Source organism: Cebus imitator, unplaced genomic scaffold (assembly GCF_001604975.1).
Source record: "Cebus imitator isolate Cc_AM_T3 unplaced genomic scaffold, Cebus_imitator-1.0 Scaffold270, whole genome shotgun sequence".
Lineage (NCBI taxonomy): Eukaryota > Metazoa > Chordata > Mammalia > Primates > Cebidae > Cebus > Cebus imitator.
The window spans coordinates 1,345,966-1,367,359 of NW_016107585.1; the positions used below are offsets into that span (position 1 = coordinate 1,345,966).

At 35.8% G+C, this 21,394-nt stretch overlaps 2 protein-coding genes and 1 long non-coding RNA gene across 3 annotated transcripts in view; 1 reads left to right on the forward strand and 2 right to left on the reverse strand.

Annotated features, from left to right (window-relative positions):
* The window catches only part of RARRES1 (retinoic acid receptor responder 1), a 35,619-nt gene extending 34,749 nt beyond the window's left edge, over positions 1-870 (forward strand). Inside the window, exon 6 of the mRNA XM_017500775.2 lies at positions 73-870. Coding sequence (XP_017356264.1) covers positions 73-222 — 150 coding nt within the window. The 3' untranslated portion in view covers positions 223-870. The remainder of the gene's footprint in view (positions 1-72) is intronic.
* LOC108284115 lies at positions 536-6,001 on the reverse strand. The gene is made up of 2 exons (XR_001817079.2): positions 5,536-6,001; positions 536-1,217 (listed from the first exon to the last, which is right to left on the reverse strand). It is a non-coding gene; the product is annotated as an uncharacterized LOC108284115 (long non-coding RNA).
* A 334-nt stretch (positions 6,002-6,335) lies between these two features.
* GFM1 (G elongation factor mitochondrial 1) overlaps positions 6,336-21,394 on the reverse strand; it is a 44,159-nt gene continuing 29,100 nt past the window's right edge. Inside the window, exons 14-18 of the mRNA XM_017500771.1 lie at positions 16,234-16,396; positions 13,909-14,053; positions 8,573-8,733; positions 7,724-7,777; positions 6,336-7,573 (exon numbers count right to left, since the gene is read on the reverse strand). Coding sequence (XP_017356260.1) covers positions 7,442-7,573; positions 7,724-7,777; positions 8,573-8,733; positions 13,909-14,053; positions 16,234-16,396 — 655 coding nt within the window. The 3' untranslated portion in view covers positions 6,336-7,441. The remainder of the gene's footprint in view (positions 7,574-7,723; positions 7,778-8,572; positions 8,734-13,908; positions 14,054-16,233; positions 16,397-21,394) is intronic.

A 21,394-nucleotide genomic window follows, 5' to 3' on the forward strand; every position in this document is an offset into this window, starting at 1 on the left:
AAAATTGTATGTAGAATTGTTTTTACCGTAAGTTTTTGCAGATCACAATATTTTATAACTCTTATTTCCTAGGAAATAATTCCCTGTCGTATTCACTTGGTCTGGTACCCTGGCAAACCACTTAAAGTGAAGTACCACTGTCAAGAGCTACAGACACCAGAAGAAGCCTCTGGAACTGAAGAAGGATCAGCTGTAGCACCAACAGAACTTAGTAATTTCTAAAAAGAAAAAATGTTATTTTTCCAGCTTCTAAACAAGTGACTGTACTAGCATTTTCCTGGTAAAATAGCTAAGGTACAGACATTCTAATAATATGGGAAAGCCTATGATTACAAGTAAAAACTCAAAAATTCAAAGATGTTGGTTTTTTGTTTGTTTCTCAATTGGTCTGCTTTAGCTTTTAAATCTGGAAGCACATGGACCTGAACTCTGCTCCGTGCTAAAAAGTCACCCTCAGGTTCTTCAGGGTTTCAGCCCTAAAATGTAAAGCCTGGATAATTAGTGTATGCTGCAATGGGATCAGCATTTTTTTAAAAACTGCAAAAAATGATGGTTTCATCTCTGAATCTGCATCTCATTCTTTTGAACATATTATAGCTAATATATTTTATGTTGCTAAATTGCTTCTATCTAGTATGTAAACAATGATAACATACTTTCAATGAAAGTAAATTGTAGGAAGAAAATTAACTGTTTAAAAGAAACTGTATTATATTTTATGATTTCAAGCAAGTATTCCTTTTTAATTTGCTATCTACTTTTAAATACATATTTACATTTCTAAATACTGAAATGTGTTAAATGCTCTTGTGGAGATTTGTATACAAAGGAAAAACTTGTGCTAAACTGGAATTAAATGAAATGGTAATATTGCTTAACTTAAATTTTACAAATAATAGAATGTCTCACCAGATAAAGCTGTCTGCAAACATCCATCAGAAGAAATACGGATGTAACTGAAAGCACATTAAATATTTATAATTTTCATTTACAAAGACAACTTGGACCAAGTGTTGGCCTAAGTAATTTATAAAAGCAAACATAGTATGTACCACAATCAAATTCAGTGGAGTATCCTTAAGGCAGGAGGAATTGATCCAGGAAATGTTGCCATCACATGCCTCTCAAAATTAGTATCATTTAATGGAATGCTTATGTTGGTGTCTAAAAACCTTGAGCCAGGTTTGGTAGCCAGTAATTGATTAGGAAACATCAACCTTAAAATATATCAAAACATTACTTTTAGGTGTCTACCATTAGATAATCAGAAAAGTTTATACTAAAGAGAAAATTTTAAAGGGATGAACCATACAAAATAAGCTGATCTAGTTTACATATTTTTCTACTTAAAACGCTTTGCTTTGCATTTATCTTCCCCAAATCCACTTAATTTTTTTTTTTTAAATGTATAATTAAAAAAAAAAACACGGCTGATGGCTCATGCCTGTAATCTCAGCACTTTGGGAGGCTGAGGTGGGAGAATCACTTGAGCCCAGGAATTCACGGCTAGCCTGGACAACACAGGGAGACCCATCTCTTAAAAAAAGTTACTGATTTAAACACTTGTGGTTGGGCTCATTTCCAGCATTTTAGGAGGCCAAAGGCAGAAAGATCACGTAAGCCCAGGAGTTCAAGATCAGCCTGGGCAGCATAGTAAAATCCAGTCTTAATTTTTAAAAACACATATAAGAAATAAAGAGTTGTAGTATTTGGAAGCATTGCAAACAATCATTTAAAGGACACATCAGCTCTCCCATCTATGTGATAATGAAGATATACTTTTTATAAATTATCAGAATCCACAATGATTAAATTGTGCCAAAATCAAGTGATAAATTTCTATAACTGAAGTTCCCCAAATGATGTTCAAAAAAAGTCCTAAGAGCATTATAATAGTACACTCAATGTCCTGTGATATTTAATAAATATTTTAGTGTCATGTTAAGGACTAGAAAAGGGCATTTACTTGGTGTTTCAGCTTTCTAGAGTTGCAGCTTTCTCAAAGTCCTCATCCCCATAAAGGTGTTTTTCTTTTCTCCTTTTTTTTCTTTGTTTGACCTTCATAGGGTGGCTGTCTTCACATTGGAAGCAAATGATTATCTATCCCAGGATGTCCCACACCAGCTGGTTATTTGTCTCTCTATGTTGCCCAGGCTAGTCTCAAACTTCTAGGCTCAAGGGATCCTCCCACTGTGGCCTCCCAAAGTGTTGGAATTACAGATGTGAGCCACTAAAACACATTTTTCATTAGTGAGATTAGGCTCACAAATGTGACCGTAATCCAACCAGGTAATGATTCTAAAGTAACCCTTTAGCAGATTTATTACAGTATAATAGAGTATGAAGGGGAATTCTATACATACAAATAACACACAAACACAATTGCCTAATTTATAAATTTACAAAACGCCCAAAAGTTAAACCAACTAAAAATTTATCAGTATCACCATTAGAACATCTCATATATATATATATATATATATATATATATATATATATTTTTTTTTTTTTTTTTTTGACACAGAGTCTCACTCTGTTGCCCAAGCTACAGTAATGGAGTGCAGTGGCAGTGCCATCTCAGCTCAGTGCAGCTTCTGCCTCCCGGGTTCAAGCACTTCTCCTGCCTCAGCCTCCCGAGTAGTTGGGACTACGGATATGTGCCACCGCGCTCAGATCATTTTTGTATTTCTAGTAGAGACAGGGTTTCACTGTGTGGGCCTGGGTGGTCTCAACTCCTGACCTCAGGTGATCCGCCCACCTCAGCCTCCCAAAGTACTGGGATTACAGGTGTGAGCCACCACGCCCAGCCTCAGAACATCTTTTCTAGTTCAAACTCTAAAATTGTTAACTTAATATTACTAACAGTGGTTCCACTAGCTAACAACAAAAAAAATCACTTGGCATAAAATGAAAACCTAAATTCCCTAAGTCCTCTTTTCATTAAGAGTCTAAATTATTCTGCATCACTGTCAGCTAATGACAATCACAAACAGCATCACATTCATTTTCTTAATCTCTAGAACTTCCAGAATTTTAAGACATGTAAAATAATACCAGGATTTGTCTACATTCCATTTTATTTTATTCATAGTTTCATTTTCTTCCTACCTGAATTATGAATTTTTAGAAGTTAAATAAGTTCTTTTGAAAGTCAATTGGAAGCTTATATATTTGTATTTGAGTGTTAAGTCATTCATGACATATTAGTTTATTATATCAATTTCTCTCAAATTAGAAAATTCTGACCTGTTTTGTGATTTTTCCTAGTTTTCAAAGTGCTATAGTCACCTAACATGCAGCCTAGGACTTACTGGAATTGATAAATGAATGAATGCTCACAATAAATTTTCCTTGAATACAATTAACTTATTTCAATGATGCACTACAATGTTATTTGAAGATACTTTCAGCCGCAATTAGAGCTCCAGTTCAACAATTTACAGTTCTAGAGTTGCAAATAGCTATCTTGTACAAAGGGACACATTCCAACATGTCACAATTTACTCCTGTTGGGTTGGCTGTCAATTTTGAGACTTATCTAGATTTCAAAAATATTAAGATATCAAAAATCCTAAACTTTAGAGCTGACTAAATGTTAGTGATTTTACAACTACACAATCTAAGAGTGAGCTGAGGAAAGAAATAACAAAAAATAGAAACACTGACTTTTTTGTTTTTTAAGGTAAAATTATCAAGTCAGGTATGGTAATGTGTGCCTACTGTCCCAGCTACTCTAGAGGATTGCTTGAGCCCATGAGTTTGTGAGCAGCCTGAGCAACATAGCGAGCCCCCTATCTCTTTAGGTTCAGGGGTACATGTGCAGGCTTGTTACACAGGTAGCAATGCCCCACAACAATATGTTGTGGGGGTTTGCTGTACAGATTATTTCATCAATGAAGTAAAAGCCTAGTATCCATTAGTTATTTTTCCTGATCCTCTCCCTCCGACCACCCTGCACCCTCCAATAGGCCCCAGCCCCAGCATGTGTTGTTCCCCTCTATGTGTCCATATGTTCACATCATTTGGCTCCCACTTGTAAGTGAGAACAGGCAGTACTTGGCTTTCTTTTCCTATGTTAATTTGATGAGGATAATGGCTTCTAGTTCCATCTATGTCCCTGCAAAGGACTTGATCTCATTCTTTTTTATGGCTGCGTAGTATTCCACAATGTGTATGTACCACATTTCTTTATCCAGTCTATCACTGATGGGCATTTAGGTTGATTCCATTTCTCTGCTATTGTGTTAATAATTCTGCAATGAATGTGTGGATGTGTCTTTATAATAGAATGATTTACATTCCTTTGAGTATATACCCAGTAATGGTATTGCTGAGTCAGATGTTTTTTGTCTTAGAAGACCCCATCTCTTAAAAAAAAAAAAAGTTGTCAAACAAAAAATACAAATTCTAATATTACACAAAAGAATACATTAGGATACTTCTGAATTTCACAAATTTTTCACTTCATGTCTTGGGCTTAAGTACAATGCAGGCAATATTTCAGTAGTCTTTAACTTTGTCTGCATATGAGAATCACCCAAAAAACTTTTATCTCGATCCAGCCAAATAATCTAAATTCCTGGGTGTGAGCCTAGGTATTTCTTTTTAAGTCTCCTCCAGTGATTTTTAAAGTGCAGTGAGGGTTGGGAATCAGTACAATACTGCCTAGTGCTGCTACTATTCTCCAATACAAGTATGTAATATTCACATTAGCCAACAATTATCCTTCTTGATAGCAGTATAAACAACACTCGCTTATGAATATTCTCATTAATTTTTTTCCATGCTACAGACTTTGGTTAGTATGTGATCTCTATCAACTATAACTAATGAGTTAGAAAGAGATGTGGGTTCTGATCCTGATCTGTCCTTATGTGATCCCATTCTAGTTACTCTCAGCTGTGCCTGAGTCATTGCATATGAGATGCTGGTATTGGATTCAATAAACTAATGAGTCAGAAAGAGATGTGGGTTCCAGTCCTGATCTGTCCATTTGTGATCCTATTCTAATTACTCCCACCAGCTAGACCTAAGTCATTACCTATGAAATGCTGGTGTTGGATTAAATATCTATGACCTTTTCTTTCTTTCTTTTTTTTTTTTTTTTTTTTTTTTTTTTTTTTTTTTTTTTTTTTTTCTTTTTTTTTTTTTTTTTTTTTTTTTTTTTTTTGGTCAGGGGGCAGAGTCTTACTCTATAGCCCAGGCCGGAGTGCAGTGACGTAATCTTGGCTCACTGCAACCTCTGCCTCCTGGGTTCAAGTGATTCTCCTGCCTCAGCCTCTCAAGTAGCTAGGACTACAGGTGTGTGCCACCATGCCCCGCTAATGTTTTGCATTTTTAATGGAGACGGGGTTTCACTGTATTAGCCAAGATGGTCTCAATCTCCTGACCTCATGATCCGCCCACTTTGGCCTTCCAAAGTGCTGGGATTACAGGTGTGAGCCACTGTGCTCAACCGTCTAGGACCTTTTCTGACATTGTAAGATTATAACCAGGATGTTTTACAAATTAAAAATAAGTAAAACTTTTACTTACTTATCCAAGTTTATCCAGTTTAGTTCCAGTAGTTATGACTATTCTCAATAGCCAGAGGAATCATGCTAAATTCGATGAAGGTACAGAGAATGTATATCCTCATTAGGAACAATATTCAAAGTTATTGTGAATGGCACAAGATGCTGATGAAATGCCAAAGCAACCACATTTTTTCAGACCTGATGCTGTCGTTGCAAGACATTCATGGGAGACATGCACTTGGTGAATTATCATAATTAAAGTATCAATTTAAAAACTTAGGTTTTGTGGTCTCATTAAAGTTATTTACCTTATCTGTGCTTCATAAAAAAATGGACATAGTAACAGTACTTGGTTCTCAGGGTTGTGAGAATGAAATTATATAATGCATTTAATGTATTTAGCGGCCCGGCATGATGGTTCACACCCATAATCCCAGCACTTTGAGAGGCCAGGACAGGTAGAGAGCTTGAGCCCAAGAGTTTGAGACCAGCCTGGGCAACATGGCAAAACGCCATCTCTTCAAAAAATGCAAAAAATTAGCAGGCAGTGGTGGCACACGCTTGTAGTCCCAGCTACTCGGGCAGCTGAGATGGGAGAATTGCTTGAGCCCAGGAAGCAGAGGTTGCAGTGAACAGAGATGGTGCCTCTGAATTCCAGCTTGGGCAATAGAGCGAGACTCCACCACAAAAAAGAAAAATAAAAATAAAAGTATTTAGCAAATGCCTTGAAAATATGTGCTCAATACTGTTTAAAAATATTTTTTCCCTAGAAACCTTAAAGTATAAACCCACATCTGTAAGTCAAGAAAAGGAAAGGAATTTAAAATCAATTATTTTATTTCTATCATCAGGTAATAGAAAGGACTAGGATCCATCTATGCCATCAGATGATTTTTGGATGAAGCAATTCTGAACCCTGTAGGAGAACTGCTTGGGAAAGCCCAACTTATTCTGGAAACAAAAGATTAACATTTGTTCTTCTACAACCTCAGTGAATACAATATACGACAAATTCAAGTGAATTCAAATTTAGCAGCATTCATTAGGCTGATGAAACTAACTTTATAAATTACATTTGATTTAGGTGTACAGAAACATTAAGATGAACAAAAACGAGAATTGCATTTGCAAGGGTCCACTTTTACTTCACAATAGACCACAAGGAAGTAATACTTACACTGCTAAAACAGAGGCAGTTACAAATTTGCAGAAACTACAAATTAAAATAATCAGCCATATATAAAACAGAGAGAAATTTGGCTAATATTTTAATAGCCCAGTGAAGAATCTGAAAAGCACTCTCTATGAAGATCATATGGAATCTACTCTTCAACAGAAAAGCCTGCCCATTAATGGCACTCCAAGGAGTGTCATGATGTATGTGATTCACTTTCAAGTCTTCAGCAAACTAATAGTTTAAAAATACAGAGGTATGAGACTTAAAGAGACAACAGACAGTTAAAGCAAATATGACAAAACAAATTACTATATGATAACCTGTTACGAAAGGAAGGTAGATGGAAAGCATGTGGTTGTTCTTTGCACTTTTTCAGTTTTTCTCTATGTTGAAAAGTCTTCTAATACAAAACTTGGAAGGGAAATGTACATACATTCTAAGCTTAAAAGTATAACTCTTCTCCCCTTAAATAAATATTAAGCATATTTCAATGATTATTATATTTTATTTGAGGATTTTCAATAAACTATAAAACCAATCAATAGAGTTGAGATAGACATAGAATTACCTTGAATAGAACAGAAGCTCCTGGATATGAATAAGAAGGGCTTCTTTTGAAGAAAGAAGAGCCTGCTTCCCAGGCTCAAAATTTCTTGTTTCAGCAGCCTGAATTTATTCCACTGGAATCCATCAAAGTAATGAAGCCACGCAGATTCAATTAAAGTTAGTCAACTCAAAGTAAGAAAAGTTAGTTCTTGGCTTTTCCTTTTTTAGCAGGAAGTTGGCCAGTAGCCTCCAAATACTTATTAATGAGTTCTTCTTGTGTGGCTGGTAAACATGGCTGATATCTGCAGTACTCCATTGTGTATTCTCCCTTTCCCTAGGGGTTTTAAAAAAGATAGTTTGTTGTTGTTGTTGTTTTGTTTTTAAGTATAAAGCAAAGTCATGCAAGGTCAAGATTTTATAAATTTGATCATTTTGTATGGTGGTCTTTTGAAGGGCACTACAGTAAAAGTTTAAACTTGCCTACCTCGGTGCATGACCTAAGTTCAGTGGAATAACCAAACATATCATTCAGAGGGACCTGAAAACAAACACAGTAGATATTTTAGCACTGCTTATTGAAAAATATTTGAGAAAAACACAGATGCACGTTAGCCATTTAGTTCCTTTAGATTAAGATTTCTACTTACTACTCTTAGCTTAAAATAATTAAAAGCCAAAGAGAAACATTTTTGTTTTATTCCAAGTGGAAACCCTATTTGAAAATTATTTCATTTGCCAGTCGAACCAAATCTTTCCATTTCATGGAGTAAACACCATTGACAGCTCTTCCCTCCTATCCCCACTCTGCTCTGTAGCCACAGCTCAAGGACTCACAAGTGTTTCTTCTGCAAAAATGGGAATACAACTTTCCTTTGGACACCTTAAGGATATGCTGAGACTAGTGTTTTCCAGGAGGCCTTAAGAAATGTAATAAACACTTTTTCCCTTGAGATTTAAGTCAAGGAAGGTATAGGCAAGGGAATTAAAATATTCCAATAAATTAAAGATAGCAATAAAGTTATGCAAATAAAGCTAAAATGAGAGAGATAATACACATCTTATTTTTCCTTTTCTTTTTGTCAGTCTGTGCTTATCCAAGAAAGAGAGATAATATACATATAAGAAAATGACATATTCACAAAAGGTCAAGATAAAATAAATCTTATTTTTAACTTCTGCACTTAAGAGTTGCTCTAGTAGCAAATTACAGAAAATGCCACATGTATAAAGCCACAAATGCAGCAAGCAAATGTGTCCATTTAGAAAAACAAAAGCTAATTTGGATATCCTGCGGTTAACAGAAGCAAGACTGTCAATGACTAAGCGTACTTACATCTGCATACAGTGTAAAATAGTCCTCAACTCCATCTTGCCCAGTGATTACCCCATGGCGTCGGTTAATTCCTGCAATTACTTGTCCCTGAAATTCATTTGGAGCTACAACTTCCACAGACATAATAGGCTCAAGAATATATAATGTTGCATTTGCCAAGGCTGGATTTTAAAAAAAAAAAAGCTCATTAGTCTTCATAAAATGACAACTCTTCTGTCCAGATATACAAAAGGGGGCCTTCCCAAAGGTACAAACACAAATGTCAAGGTTAAAATATTTGACCTAGACTCATTTTTCCTGTAGTGGTAACATTCACTCTTCTAAATGGAAATTCCAACATTTAATATTTCCATTATCATATTTTTATCCTTAGAACTCATTAAATAGCAGAGAATAATACAAAAGGGTCTTAAAACAACATCTGATCAAGTCCTTTACCATCTAAATTATCCAGCTGAGTTATTTATTCTCTCTGAAAATCTTCAGGGGTAAGGATAATAACTGTTATGTCTTTGACCAAGGTATACCCAGGTTCAAGCGATTCTTCTGCCTCAGCCTTCGGAGTAGCTGGGATTACAGGGGTCTGCCACCACAGCCAGCTAATTTTTGTATTTTTAGTAGAGGTGGGGTTTTGCCATGTTGGTCAGGCTGGATAAAGCCATTCTTTCTTGTGGTCCCTGGCATACAGTTATTTTTAATTATAAGAAAATAACTTTTGTCACAGGGCAGTAGGGGATGTGGAGGGTACCCTTCCTATACTCAAAAGCAAGAATCAAGCCACGCCTACAATTTGTCTTTCCTTTTCTAGACTGAACAATTTCAACACCTGATAGAGAATGAGAAGACCAAGTTTCTAGTTTTTGCCCTACTTCAAAGAAGTTATAAGCCTTTTGGAAAAATACAGTTTGTCCAAGTCTCAAATTTTTTCATCTACAAAATAAGGATTCTGGACTAGATTGGGCAATTTTAACATTAAAAGTCAGTGTGTTTGTATTTATTTTTATCCCACTTAATACATAACCGACAAAACACTTTTTTTCTGTTAAAGCGCTAATGTTTAAATGTAACAATATGGAGAAAATATAGTAAAACCTCAAACATTTATACTTAATTTAGAAGATATAATAGTGACAAATACTTCAGCCTCAGGTTTGCTAAATTATTTCCGAATAAAGGCTTTCAGCAAAACACGGAAATGATGACAAGGGTAACATTTTGTTTAAATATAATCATAATTTTTCCAGAAGCATCAATTTGTTTATAATAAACTAAAACTAACAAGTGTTCTTATATATTCACTCAGCACTTCTTACTAGAAACAGTAGAGCTTAAGTGCAATCATTATTACAACAGGAATGTAATTAGAAATATTTTTAAATTTAAATCACATCTTAGCTCACATCTACTCAACTAATTAGTTCTAATGAGTTAATTTTGTTCTGAAAGACAAATAATTGAACTCATAGAGAGATACTGCAGACTCCTATGCTTGAATGGCTAAACCCTGCAGAAACCTACATGGACATCTAAATCAAACTCACAATTTTAGAGTGTAGAGACAGTTCTATTGCTTGCATAACTTCTTTACAACAGCAGAGCTTCCCTGGCTCTAAATAAATGTAATTAATATGAAGAAAAGCACCCCAAAGGAGAGATGTGAGCAGACATATCTAGATTTAGTTATACATTATCTAATGTTCTCAATAGGACAGTAATGTAAAACATCTAGATTGTGAAAGGGTTCTATTTTAAAGGGAAGGACAGAGGCAAATATACAATGTCCATTACTCAATTATTGAGGACAGCATTTTTGGTTCTGTTTCACATTCCCTCACCCTTCTGGGGTGCTCCCTTTCTTTTAACTCTCTAAATCTCTCCCTGATTTAGTTCCAAATGAATCTTACCTTTACACATGCCTTCCTCTAACCCTAGACAATAAGACTCCAAAGCTAACTCCCCTGCCATTTTTCTATAGTCACATTACATCCAAGTCCTAAAGAAATTTTTCCTCAAGCAGATCTGTGGTCAAGTCAATTGCACCTTTCAGTTTTAGGTTATATCACTGATCAATCTCATGAACAACATTTAAAATTAGGCTCAAATGAATTCCAGTGTTCATTTTTTAAATGAAGAATAGAGGAGAATTTGAACTATTGTTCTTCCAATTTTAATGAGATATAATAGTAAGATATACCATTATAATAACTATAATACCCTATAGTTATAAGCTATTATTCTAAGCTCATTTACCAACATTTTCACTGTGAAACTCTAATATGGCATTCAACAGAGATGTATGTAAAAAGTTGATTTGCTTGCTGAGTGTGGCAAGAACTTCTTTTTACCTGACTTGTACATTTTTGTCTTTTTTTATTAGGATAGAAAAAGCTTTTTTAAAGTTTTACTTGAAATCTAATGTTTCAAAAAAAGTTTTAATTTTTAATTGACAAATAATAATTGTATAGGCAGGGGGTGCTGGCTCAAGCCTGTAATCCCAACATTTTGGGAGGCCAAGGCAGGTGGGTCATTTGAGGTCAAGAGTTTGAGACCAGTTTGGCCAACATAATGAGACCCAGTCTCTATTAAAAATACAAAAATTAGCTGGGTGTGGTGGCACTCGCCTGTAATCCCAGCTACTTGCGAGGCTGAAGCAGGAGAATAGCTTGAACCGAGGAGGTGGAGGTTGCAGTGAGCCGAGATTGCACCACTGCACTCCAGCCTGGGTGACAGAGACTCCATCTCAAATAATAGTAATAAAAATAACAGTATATATTTGGGGAGTATACTGTGATGTTTTGAAGATTTTTTGTCTTTCAATCATGGAGAAATAAGAATCAGATGAAGAAACAGCAAGGTAACTTATTTCTCATGCTAGTATCCTGCTTGTTTGCATAGAATATCTTGTAAAAAAAATAAAATTACTCAGCCAGGCACAGTGGCTTATACCTATAATCCCAACATTTTGGGAAGATGAGGCAGGAGGATCACCTGAGCCCAGGAGTTTGAGACCAGCCTGGGCAACCAAGCAATACCCCATCTCTACAAAAAATAATAATAATAAAAATTAGCCAGGCATGGTGGCATGCCCCTGTACTCCCAGCTACTCAGGGAGTTGAGATGGAGGATCACTTGAGCCCAGGAGTTCGAGGTTGCAGTAAGTCAAGACTGTACCACTGCACTCCAGCCTGGGTGACAGAGCAAAACTCTGTCTCAAAAATAAAAAAGAAATCCCAGCACTTTGGAAGGCTGAGATGGGCAAATTACTTGAGGTCAGGAGTTCAAGACCAGCATGGCCAACATGGCGAAACCCTGTTTCTATTAAAAATACAAAAATTAGCTGGGTGTGGTGGTGCATGCCTATAATCCCAGCTCCTTAGGAGGCTGAGGCATGAGAATTGCTTGAACCTGGGAGGCAGGGGCTGTAGTGAGCCAAGATCATGCCTCTGCACTCCAGCCTGGGCAACAGAGCAAGGCTTTGTCTCAAAAACATAAAAATAAAAATTTAAAAACAAAAAAAAACCTTCTCAATTCAATTATAATCTAGTGTTTTTCTCCTGTACATCTAATAGGCAATTAATCATACTTAATATTTAAACTATAAATAAAAAAACTAAATGGTACATATTCAACTGTTTAGTTAATATTCATATATATTTTTTCACAGGATATATGTTTATATTAGCTCCAAATGAATCTTACCCTTACACATGCCTTCCTCTAACCCTAGACCATGAGGTTAGAGCTAACTCACCAAAGCTAACTCCAAGGCTAACTCACCTTGCCATTTTTGGATGGCACATTTCATCCAAGTCCAAAAAGAAATTTTTTTCCTCAAGCAGATCTGTGTAGATATATATTAAATATATATCTATTTATATTAAATATACATCTATATTTACTTATATTAAAATGTAGGAGCAGTTAAAAAGGATGAGGCTCCTTGTTAATTGATAACCATATCAGTTATCTGGCTTTATGTAACCTCTATTTCCAGGAAAGCTACCAATTTCAGGAAAGTACCAGGACAGAACAATCGGTACTTTCTAATTTGTTTTAACTGTACTACTAAAAAGTATATAAAGTGATTATAACTAATTTGTCAGTTCAAGACATACTAGAGTGGTAAACACACAGAGGTAAGAAGACAAGTATTTTAATGTGAGTCATGCCTAATAAAGTCTCATCTTCTTTGTCATTTTATTTACCTGTTTCCTATCAACACAATCTTCAGATTGTGACAAGATTTCTACATCACAAATTTCAACTGCACTTTTAATAGAGAGTTGATATAAAGGAAATCTCCCTTTCATAATTAAGAAACTGAAACATACATTATGAAAAACTCCAATTAGTTGAAGTAAAATAAGGAATCAGCAACCCTCCCCAACCACTGCCCCATACCTGATCACAGATGCAATGTGTGACCAAAAATACCACAAAGTTCAAAATTCATACAGAATCAGAAAAATCCTGATCTACAGAATGCTTAGGAAATATGATAAAGAAAGTTTCTACTGTCTACTTTAATCCTCTTTGATGAACATATTTCTGAAATGTTTTGTGAATCATTATTCTACTGTGTAAAGACACTTGAGGACATCACTAATGTATTTTCACATAAAAGACATGAAAAGATGACAAAGCGAATGGAATTTTCTTGCTTCAGGACACGACTTTGAAGTTCCTTTCTTGAATAACCCTGATGTGAAACTGCTATGTTGTCACTAACCTTTTTTTTCTCTCAAAAGCAAAGAATCAGATATGTTTGCAACTGCATAAGGTTCTAGTTTATCAGCATTTAAATACAAGTATTATTCTGTGAGAAATGTTGACAATTTTAGCAGTTTTGCAAGAAATCTGCATTGTGAATAAGGTTTATCAAATTCTTTCAAAATACTTTGCCATACTCAAAATGCCTAAAAACATACAATGTCATACTGAAGAGATTACTTACAAATTTACGGATTTCTTGATATTTGAATAAGTCAGTAGAAATAACAAGACTACAGGTAAGATATCTTTAAAATATTTCTTAGAATTCTGAACATTTCAGTCTTCTCTATTAAAAACAGAACTTACAAATTATCTATGAATTCAAACATGAAAAAAAAAACCAGAGAATTTAGGAGAACATGATAGCCTTTTAGTTTTGCAAGAAAGAGAACACAATAATTTACCTTGATCTCAATTCCATAAAGGTTTGCCCACTACCTACAATATTCCCTGGTGTGGTGCCTCGTTCTCTGGGTGAAGAAGACTAAAAATAGTGTTGCCATCTGAGGCTATGATGATCTATCAGGAAAACAGAAATGCTAAGGTGCCTGGACACAGCATACCTTGTTTAAGAGCACCTTCTCCTGCTCGGATGAAGGAGATTTCATTAGAGTCAACCATGTGGTGCGCTCCATCTTGCAGGACAAATCGGAGCCCAGAGAGCTTGTGACCAGAAAGAGGGCCCTTCTCGCAGGCATCCAAAAACCCCTGTTAATGAATGAACACAACTTCTGGAGTGGATTTTACTTGCAGATACATTAACGAGAATCCCAAAATACTTGTGTTCAGAAGTGTACATTTTTATGTGTGCTATATTTCACCCCTGAAAAAGAATTTTTAAAAAATGTTTAACAATTTTACTATCTTAACTTTTAAGTTCTGGGTACATGTGTAGGTTTGTTACCCAGGTAAACCTGTGTCATGGGGGTTTGTTATATAGATTATTTCATCTCTTAGGTATTAAGCCTAATACCCATCAGTTATTTTTCCTGATCCTCTCTCTCCTCTCACTCTTCACCCTCTAATAGGCCCCAGTGTGTGTTGTTTCCCTCTATGTGCCCATGTGTTCTCTTCATTTAAGCAAGAACACGTGGTATTTGGTTTTTTACTCCTGTGTTAGTTTGCTAAAGATAATGGCCTCTAGCTCCATCCATGTCCCTCCCTGCAAAGGACATGATCTTTTTTATGGATGCATAGTATTCTATGGTATGTATGCACCACATTTTCTTTATCTAGTCTATCACTGATGAGCATTTAGCTTGATTCCATTTACATTTGCTATTGTAAATAGTACAACTTTACTATTTAAGTTTTATTATTATGGCATTTAGATTAGCAATTCCTTGGAAAAGCATATTACTTAAGGGAGTAAGCTGGTTTGAAAGCAATGCTTAGAGTGCTAAGGATCACTTTCTCATAACCTCATCTTCAGGAATTACTCAACTCAACTCATTTACTCATAACCCATCATAGAGACAGCATGATTTTAATTTTACAATGAGGAAACAGTGGAAAGGCAAAACTAAGAAAGTCCCTAAAAGAAAATCCCCACCAAAATTGGTGTTTATTCACTAGCTGTGTCTTGAGCCCTGCTACATACCTCTAACTGCTTTGTCTCATTGGCGGATCACTACATTATAGCCTGGTGTTACACATTGTCAGTAAGAACTAGAATTAAAAAGTAATCATTTTTTTCAAATCCAATTCTTTTTTTAAAAAATAGCTTTGTTGAGGTATAACTGATATATAATAAACTGTACATATTTAGAGAGTACAATTTGATGAGCTTGCAATTTTTACTAATTCAGTCACTTAAATACGTGCAGAGTTCCTACCACTTGTTAGCTTTTCTTGGCAACACTATATTATGGCTGCACAGACAGCACAAAATCCTTCTTGACATTTCGGAATTACAAGTTATATACCTGAAACTAAGTTCTCCTTCATCTAAATTAATCTTGGGGACATAAGACATTTAAAAATGTGTGAATGACAAAATAATGTCTTGAAATAGAATACATTAATTGCAAAAAAATGTTCCACCACTGAAACCAAAATTATAACCTATTAATAAGATCTTTCTAAGTTAAACGGTTAAAAAAAAAACCTCACAGTCAAGCATCCTCTCACCTCAGCCTCCAGAGCAGCTGGGACTATAGGTGTGTGCCACTACCCCAGACTAATTTTATTTTTATTTTTATTTTTCTGTAGTGATGTTGTTTCAGCATGTTGCCCAGGCTGGTCTCAAACTCTTGGGCTCAAGCAATCTTCCCACCTCGGCCTCCCAAAATGTTAGGATTACAGGCATGAGCCATCGTGCCCAGCCTACAACACTGTAAACGCTTCATACGTGCAAAGCACTTCTCCAAGGAAATGTCACATAGTCTTATCTGATCCTGAATTTTGTAAAAGGTACAGGTTTAAGTATTTTCTCTCAGTTTACAAATGAAGAAACTGTTCTGAACACTGATTTACCAAAGCATATTAATCAGTAGCAGAGATAAGACAGTAGCACCCAGGTGTTGGGAATCTAAAGAATGGTCATTTGGCTACAATAGTACACATAAAAGTCTTATAAATCCCTAAGGACTACTACGAATTTTAATTGCTGATTACAATCAATGCAGTAATTTCAATTTATTAAGAAAAATATAACGATGATTCAAAAACATAATAATTTCCCATCACTGTCACAGCATGGATTTATAGCTCTTGTACTTAATGAAATAGAGATTCTAAATCAGATGGAAAACTTAACAATCAGAGAAACAGGACTGTAACTAAAATGAACTGTGATAGACAACATGATGGAAGATAAAGTATGATTGAATATCAGATAAACTGTTTTTAGAAGTAAAAATGAAAAAAGGCTTTTAAAATAAATTTACCTTCTCGACAGCAGGCACAAACTGCTTTGGAACATTTGCTCCAAATGTTTCATCTGAAAACTCCAATTTAGTGTAGTCCTCTGGGTTCAGAGGCTCCAGGACACCTATTACTTTTCCATACTGGCCTGCACCACCTGATTGTCTTTTATGTGTAAAGTCAAACCTGAAAATTATTTAGGAAGAAAAAAAAGTGGCATTATGTAATTACAAAATAAAATAACTCCTATTAATTTAAAAGAACACATTTGATTATTTTTACTTTTCCATTTGAATGTGATGGTCTTGCTGTAAAAGTTTATTGTAGAATTTATTTTAAAAAGAGCCCTCTCTTTTCTGTTCTTACTTGAGGTGAGGGTAGGATACGCTACCCAAGGTAATACACAGATGAATTTCACACACAAATAAGTACAAGTCAAGTAATTAAATAGGTCAGTCTACAGTTCTTGTTCTAATAATCTACATTCCAAAGACCTTGCCCATTTCCCTGAAATGGAGTATTCTTTCCTTAAATTTCTGTAACCAAAGATAGCTACTTGAAAATAGGACCTTTCATGGCTAACGTTAATTTATTCAGATAGTTCCTATTTAATTTTATTCCTTGGGCATTATAGACTCAGGCAATAAAAGAAAAGGAATTTCCAAGTGAAATAATTAACAATTGAAAATGATGACTGGCAAAATGGTAAAGACCAACATAAGTCAGTCATTCACAAAGACACATATATATGCAGGTCAGTGTTTACTTCAAACCACTAATGACAACATTAATATACTAAGTGTATGTATGTAAAGTGCTTATTCTATCATACTAATGTTGAAACATTATATGTAAACACAGGCTACTGTTTCACTGGAAAATCATTTTATGAGTATCTATCTACTGTTTGCAAGGCATTTCTTCCTTTAAATTGAAATCTTCCTCAAAACCACAAGATGGAAGAGGCCAGCTGCTTTCAGAATTATTAACAGATAAGAAAATGGACATTAATGAGTGTGTATTCCTGCATACAAAATTGAGAGTGGTTTGGAGGAAGCAAATATCAGTATTTGCCTATTCTAAGCTGGTAGGAGATGCCAGCTTAGAACAAGCAAATTTCCAAAACTGTGGTGTGCTGACATATTCTAAGGTATACACAAAGTTCTCTGTGAGATATTTGTCAATTATATAACATCTATACAAACGTACTCTGTGATGTTTATATGGTAATAACTAACCATGGCTATTTACATTTAAATTAAAAAATTTCCTTCACTGCATCAAGTTCTATTGGGCAGCACTGCTCTAAAGCACCAAACCATAATCAAGTAATTCCATACACTTTCAGGGACCACATCTGACTTTATAATCGAGAGTAGGCTAAACAACAGAATACTTATGTGCTAGGCTTACGTTAAGCACCTTATATGGATTGTCTTACTTGCTCTTTACCACAAACCCATGAACTAGGCATTACTTTTATCACCATTTTACCGATGAGAAACCTGAGGGACAGAGAGACTAAGTAACTTACCCAATGCAATAGAGCATTAAGTGGCAGAGTCAGGTTTGCTCTAAAATCAAGGGCCTTAAACATTCTTCTAGAAGGCTGATACGAAAAAGATAACTAACCCACAAATGCTGGGGTTAGTTTGTTCACTTCAAAAGCTTTCAGAAGGTGCTACAAGAGGACATGTTTTGCAGTAGTTTAGAAAAAGAAGAGGTAGAAGAACTAAGACTGCTTGGCAGCTACATAGAAATGCTGAAGGTGAAAGAAATGTCACTCTATGAAAGACAATTTCACTTTGGCAAAACACTGTCTGTCACATTCAAATTAATGCTGATTAGAATTGTGGGGTGGGGGGGGGGTGAGGGATGAGAAATTACCTGTTGGGTACAATGGATACTATTTGGCAGATGGTTACACTAAAAGCCCAGACTTCACCACTACCCAATATATCCATGTAACAAAACTACACTTGCACCCACTATATCTACTTTTTTAATTGAGAAAAAATTATGTCAGGGTCACACTGTCTTCAACAACTATATATATGTATGAATTGTGTTGGTTTTGTTGTTTACCTCAAATTTGTAGATTTGTTTTGACTTTAGAGTCATATCAAAGTTGCAAGCAATAGGTACTTCTACTTATTTTTATGTTCATACAGTTGCATAAAATTATAATTTACTTGATCCTAGAGCTCCATAATAATTGTCACTTTGAAGGTAATCCACACATTATTCAAATTTGAGGATAATGGACGGATGATTAATCATTCATGAAGCCTTACTAAGTAACAAAGACTTAAGGACCCAAATATAGGAATGAGATTCTCTTAAGGTGGTTTATTTAATATCTAAATAGGCAGTTAAGTTTTTTAAAATGTAATGATTACACTTTGTTTTCCTTAGCAAATCATATCTCTAATTCTGTTTTAAAGAGAGCCTAAATCGGTATATGTACTTTTAAATGCCTATTATGTCACAACCTATGTGACTAGCTTTGATATACAGAGATGGTGACTGCATTCATAAAACTTCAAAATGGTGACTTTAGGAAGGTCACATATTTTATTTCTCACTACTGGTAGTAACACAGGAGATGTTAACTAGCAATTTGTGAAACTTAAAATTTCATCATCAGCAAAAAGTTCTTTCTGAGTTATCAGAATGTACTCAGCCACTTTCCTGGACACTATCAAAGGAGGACCTATCCAAAAAAACTCACATACACAATGACAGCTTAAGAGGCTGGCTCACAGATAAATGACTCATCAAAAAGAAAAAAAAAAGAGAAAAAAGTTCTTCCAACTTCTTAGAAAAAGCCTTAAGAGAAGAACTAACCATTTCATCCTTTAGTTACTTTATAGTTGGTTGGCTAATGTAACTAGAAAAGATGAGAAATGCTGTATTGCTTACTGTTAATTTTTTTAAAAGCTACTTAGTCTAAAGAAACACTGTATTTATAAATAAAACAGTTTATGAGGAAGATAGTACACTACAAATACATTTTTTTGTTCATTTTCTTTCTTTTTTTTTTGAGACAGAGTCTCGCTCTGTCACCAGGCGCCAGGCTGAAGTGCAGTGGCGCAATCTTGGCTCACTGCAACCTCTGCCTCCCAGTTTCAAGCAATTCTCCTGCTTCAGCCTCCTGAGTGGCTGGGACTACAAGCGCGTGCCACCACACCCAGCTAATTTTTGTATTTTTAGTAGAGACGGGGTTTCGCCATGTTGGCCAGGATTGTCTCGATCTCTTGACCTTGTGATCCTCCTGCCTCAGCCTCCCAAAGGGCTGAAATTACAGGCGTGAGCCACCACCCCCGGCTTCATTTTCTTTTTCAAAGCATCACAACATACAGGCATCTTTCGGAGGTTCGGTGGGGTTCAGTAACAGACCACTGCAATGAAGCTAATTATTGCAATAAAGCAAGTCACACAAATTGTTTTCCTAGTGCTTATAAAAACTATATGTTTATATAATACTATATTAAATATGCAATTGCATTATGTCTGCAAAAAAACCCCACCATTCACACCTTAGTTAAAAAATACTTCATTGCTAAAAAATGCTAACAATCATCTGAGCTAAGTATCAGAATTAGAAGTGGAGACTGAAAGTCTAGGAGCCTACAGGCTCTTACCTTGATGCTGATGGCTATTAACTGAGCAGGGTGGGGGCTGCCGAAGGTTGAGGTAGCTGTGGCAATTTCTTTTAAAATGTTTTTTTAGAGATGGGTCTCACTTATGTTGCCCAGGGCTGGTCTCAAACTGCTGGCCTCAAGTGATCTTCCTGCCTCAGCCTCCCAGGTAGCTGGAATTAAAGGTGTGAACCACTTCACCCAGTCACATGACAATTTCTGACAATTTCTTAAGATAACAATGAAGTCTGCCACATCGATTGAATTTCCTTTTCATAAGGCTTCTCTGTAGCATGTGATGCTGTTTGATATCATTACACCCATAGCAGAACTTCTTTCAAAACTGGAGTCAATCCTCTCAAACCCTGCCACTGGTTTATCAACCAGGTTTACCCTTTGCTGTCATTTTAACAATGTTCACAGTGTCTCAACAGGAGTAGATCCCATCTCAAGAAACTACTTTCTTTGCTCATCCATAGAAGAAAGCAACTCCTCATCTGTTCAAGTTTGAACATGAAATTGTAGGACTTCAGTCACATCTTCAGGCTCTACTTCTAATTCTAGTTCTCCAAGTATTTCTAATACATTCACTGTTACTTTGTCCACTGAAGTCTTAAACCACCCACAGTCATCATGTGGGTTGAAATCAACTTCTTCCAAACTCCTGGTAATGTTGTTATTTTGACCTCCTCCCATGAATCATAAATGTTCTTAATGGCATCTAGAATGGTGAACTCATTCCAGAAGGTTTTCAATTTACTTTGCCCAGATCCATCAGAGGAATCAACCTATGGCAGCCACAGCCTTTAAAAATGTATTTCTTAAATAATAAGATTTGAAAGTCAAAATTACTCTTTGATCCAGGTGCTGCAGGATGAATGTTGTATTAGCAGGCATGGAAACAACATTAATCTCTTTGTACATCTCCATCAGAGCTCTTCTGTGACAGGTGAATTGTCAATGAGCAGTAATCTTCTGAAACAATCTTTTTTTTTTTTTTCTGAGCTATGGGTCTCAACACTGGGTTTTAAATATTCCATAAGCCATGCTGTATGTAAACAGATGTGCTGTCATCCAGGCTTTCTTATTCCATTTACAGAACACAGACAGAGTAGATTCAACATAATTATTATGGGCCGTAGGATTTTGACAATGGGAAAGGAGCACTGTCTTCAAACTTAGTCACCAGTTGCATTAGCTCCTAACAAGAGAATCACAGCCTGTCCTTTGAAGATTTGAAGCCAGGCAGTGATTTATCTCCAGCTATGAAAGTCATAGATGGCCTCTTCTTCCAACAGAAGGATGTCTCAACTACACTGAAAATCTCATTTGGCCAGGTGCACTGTCTCACACCTGTAATCCCAGCACTTTGGGAGGCCAACGCAGGTGGATCACGAGGTCAGAAGTTTGAGATCAGCCTGATCAACATAGTAAAACCCTCTCTCTTCTAAAAATACAAAGATTAGCCAGGCATGGTGGTGGGTGCCTGTAATCCCAGTTACTCGGGAGGCTGAGGCAGGAAAATTGCTTGAACCCAGGAGGT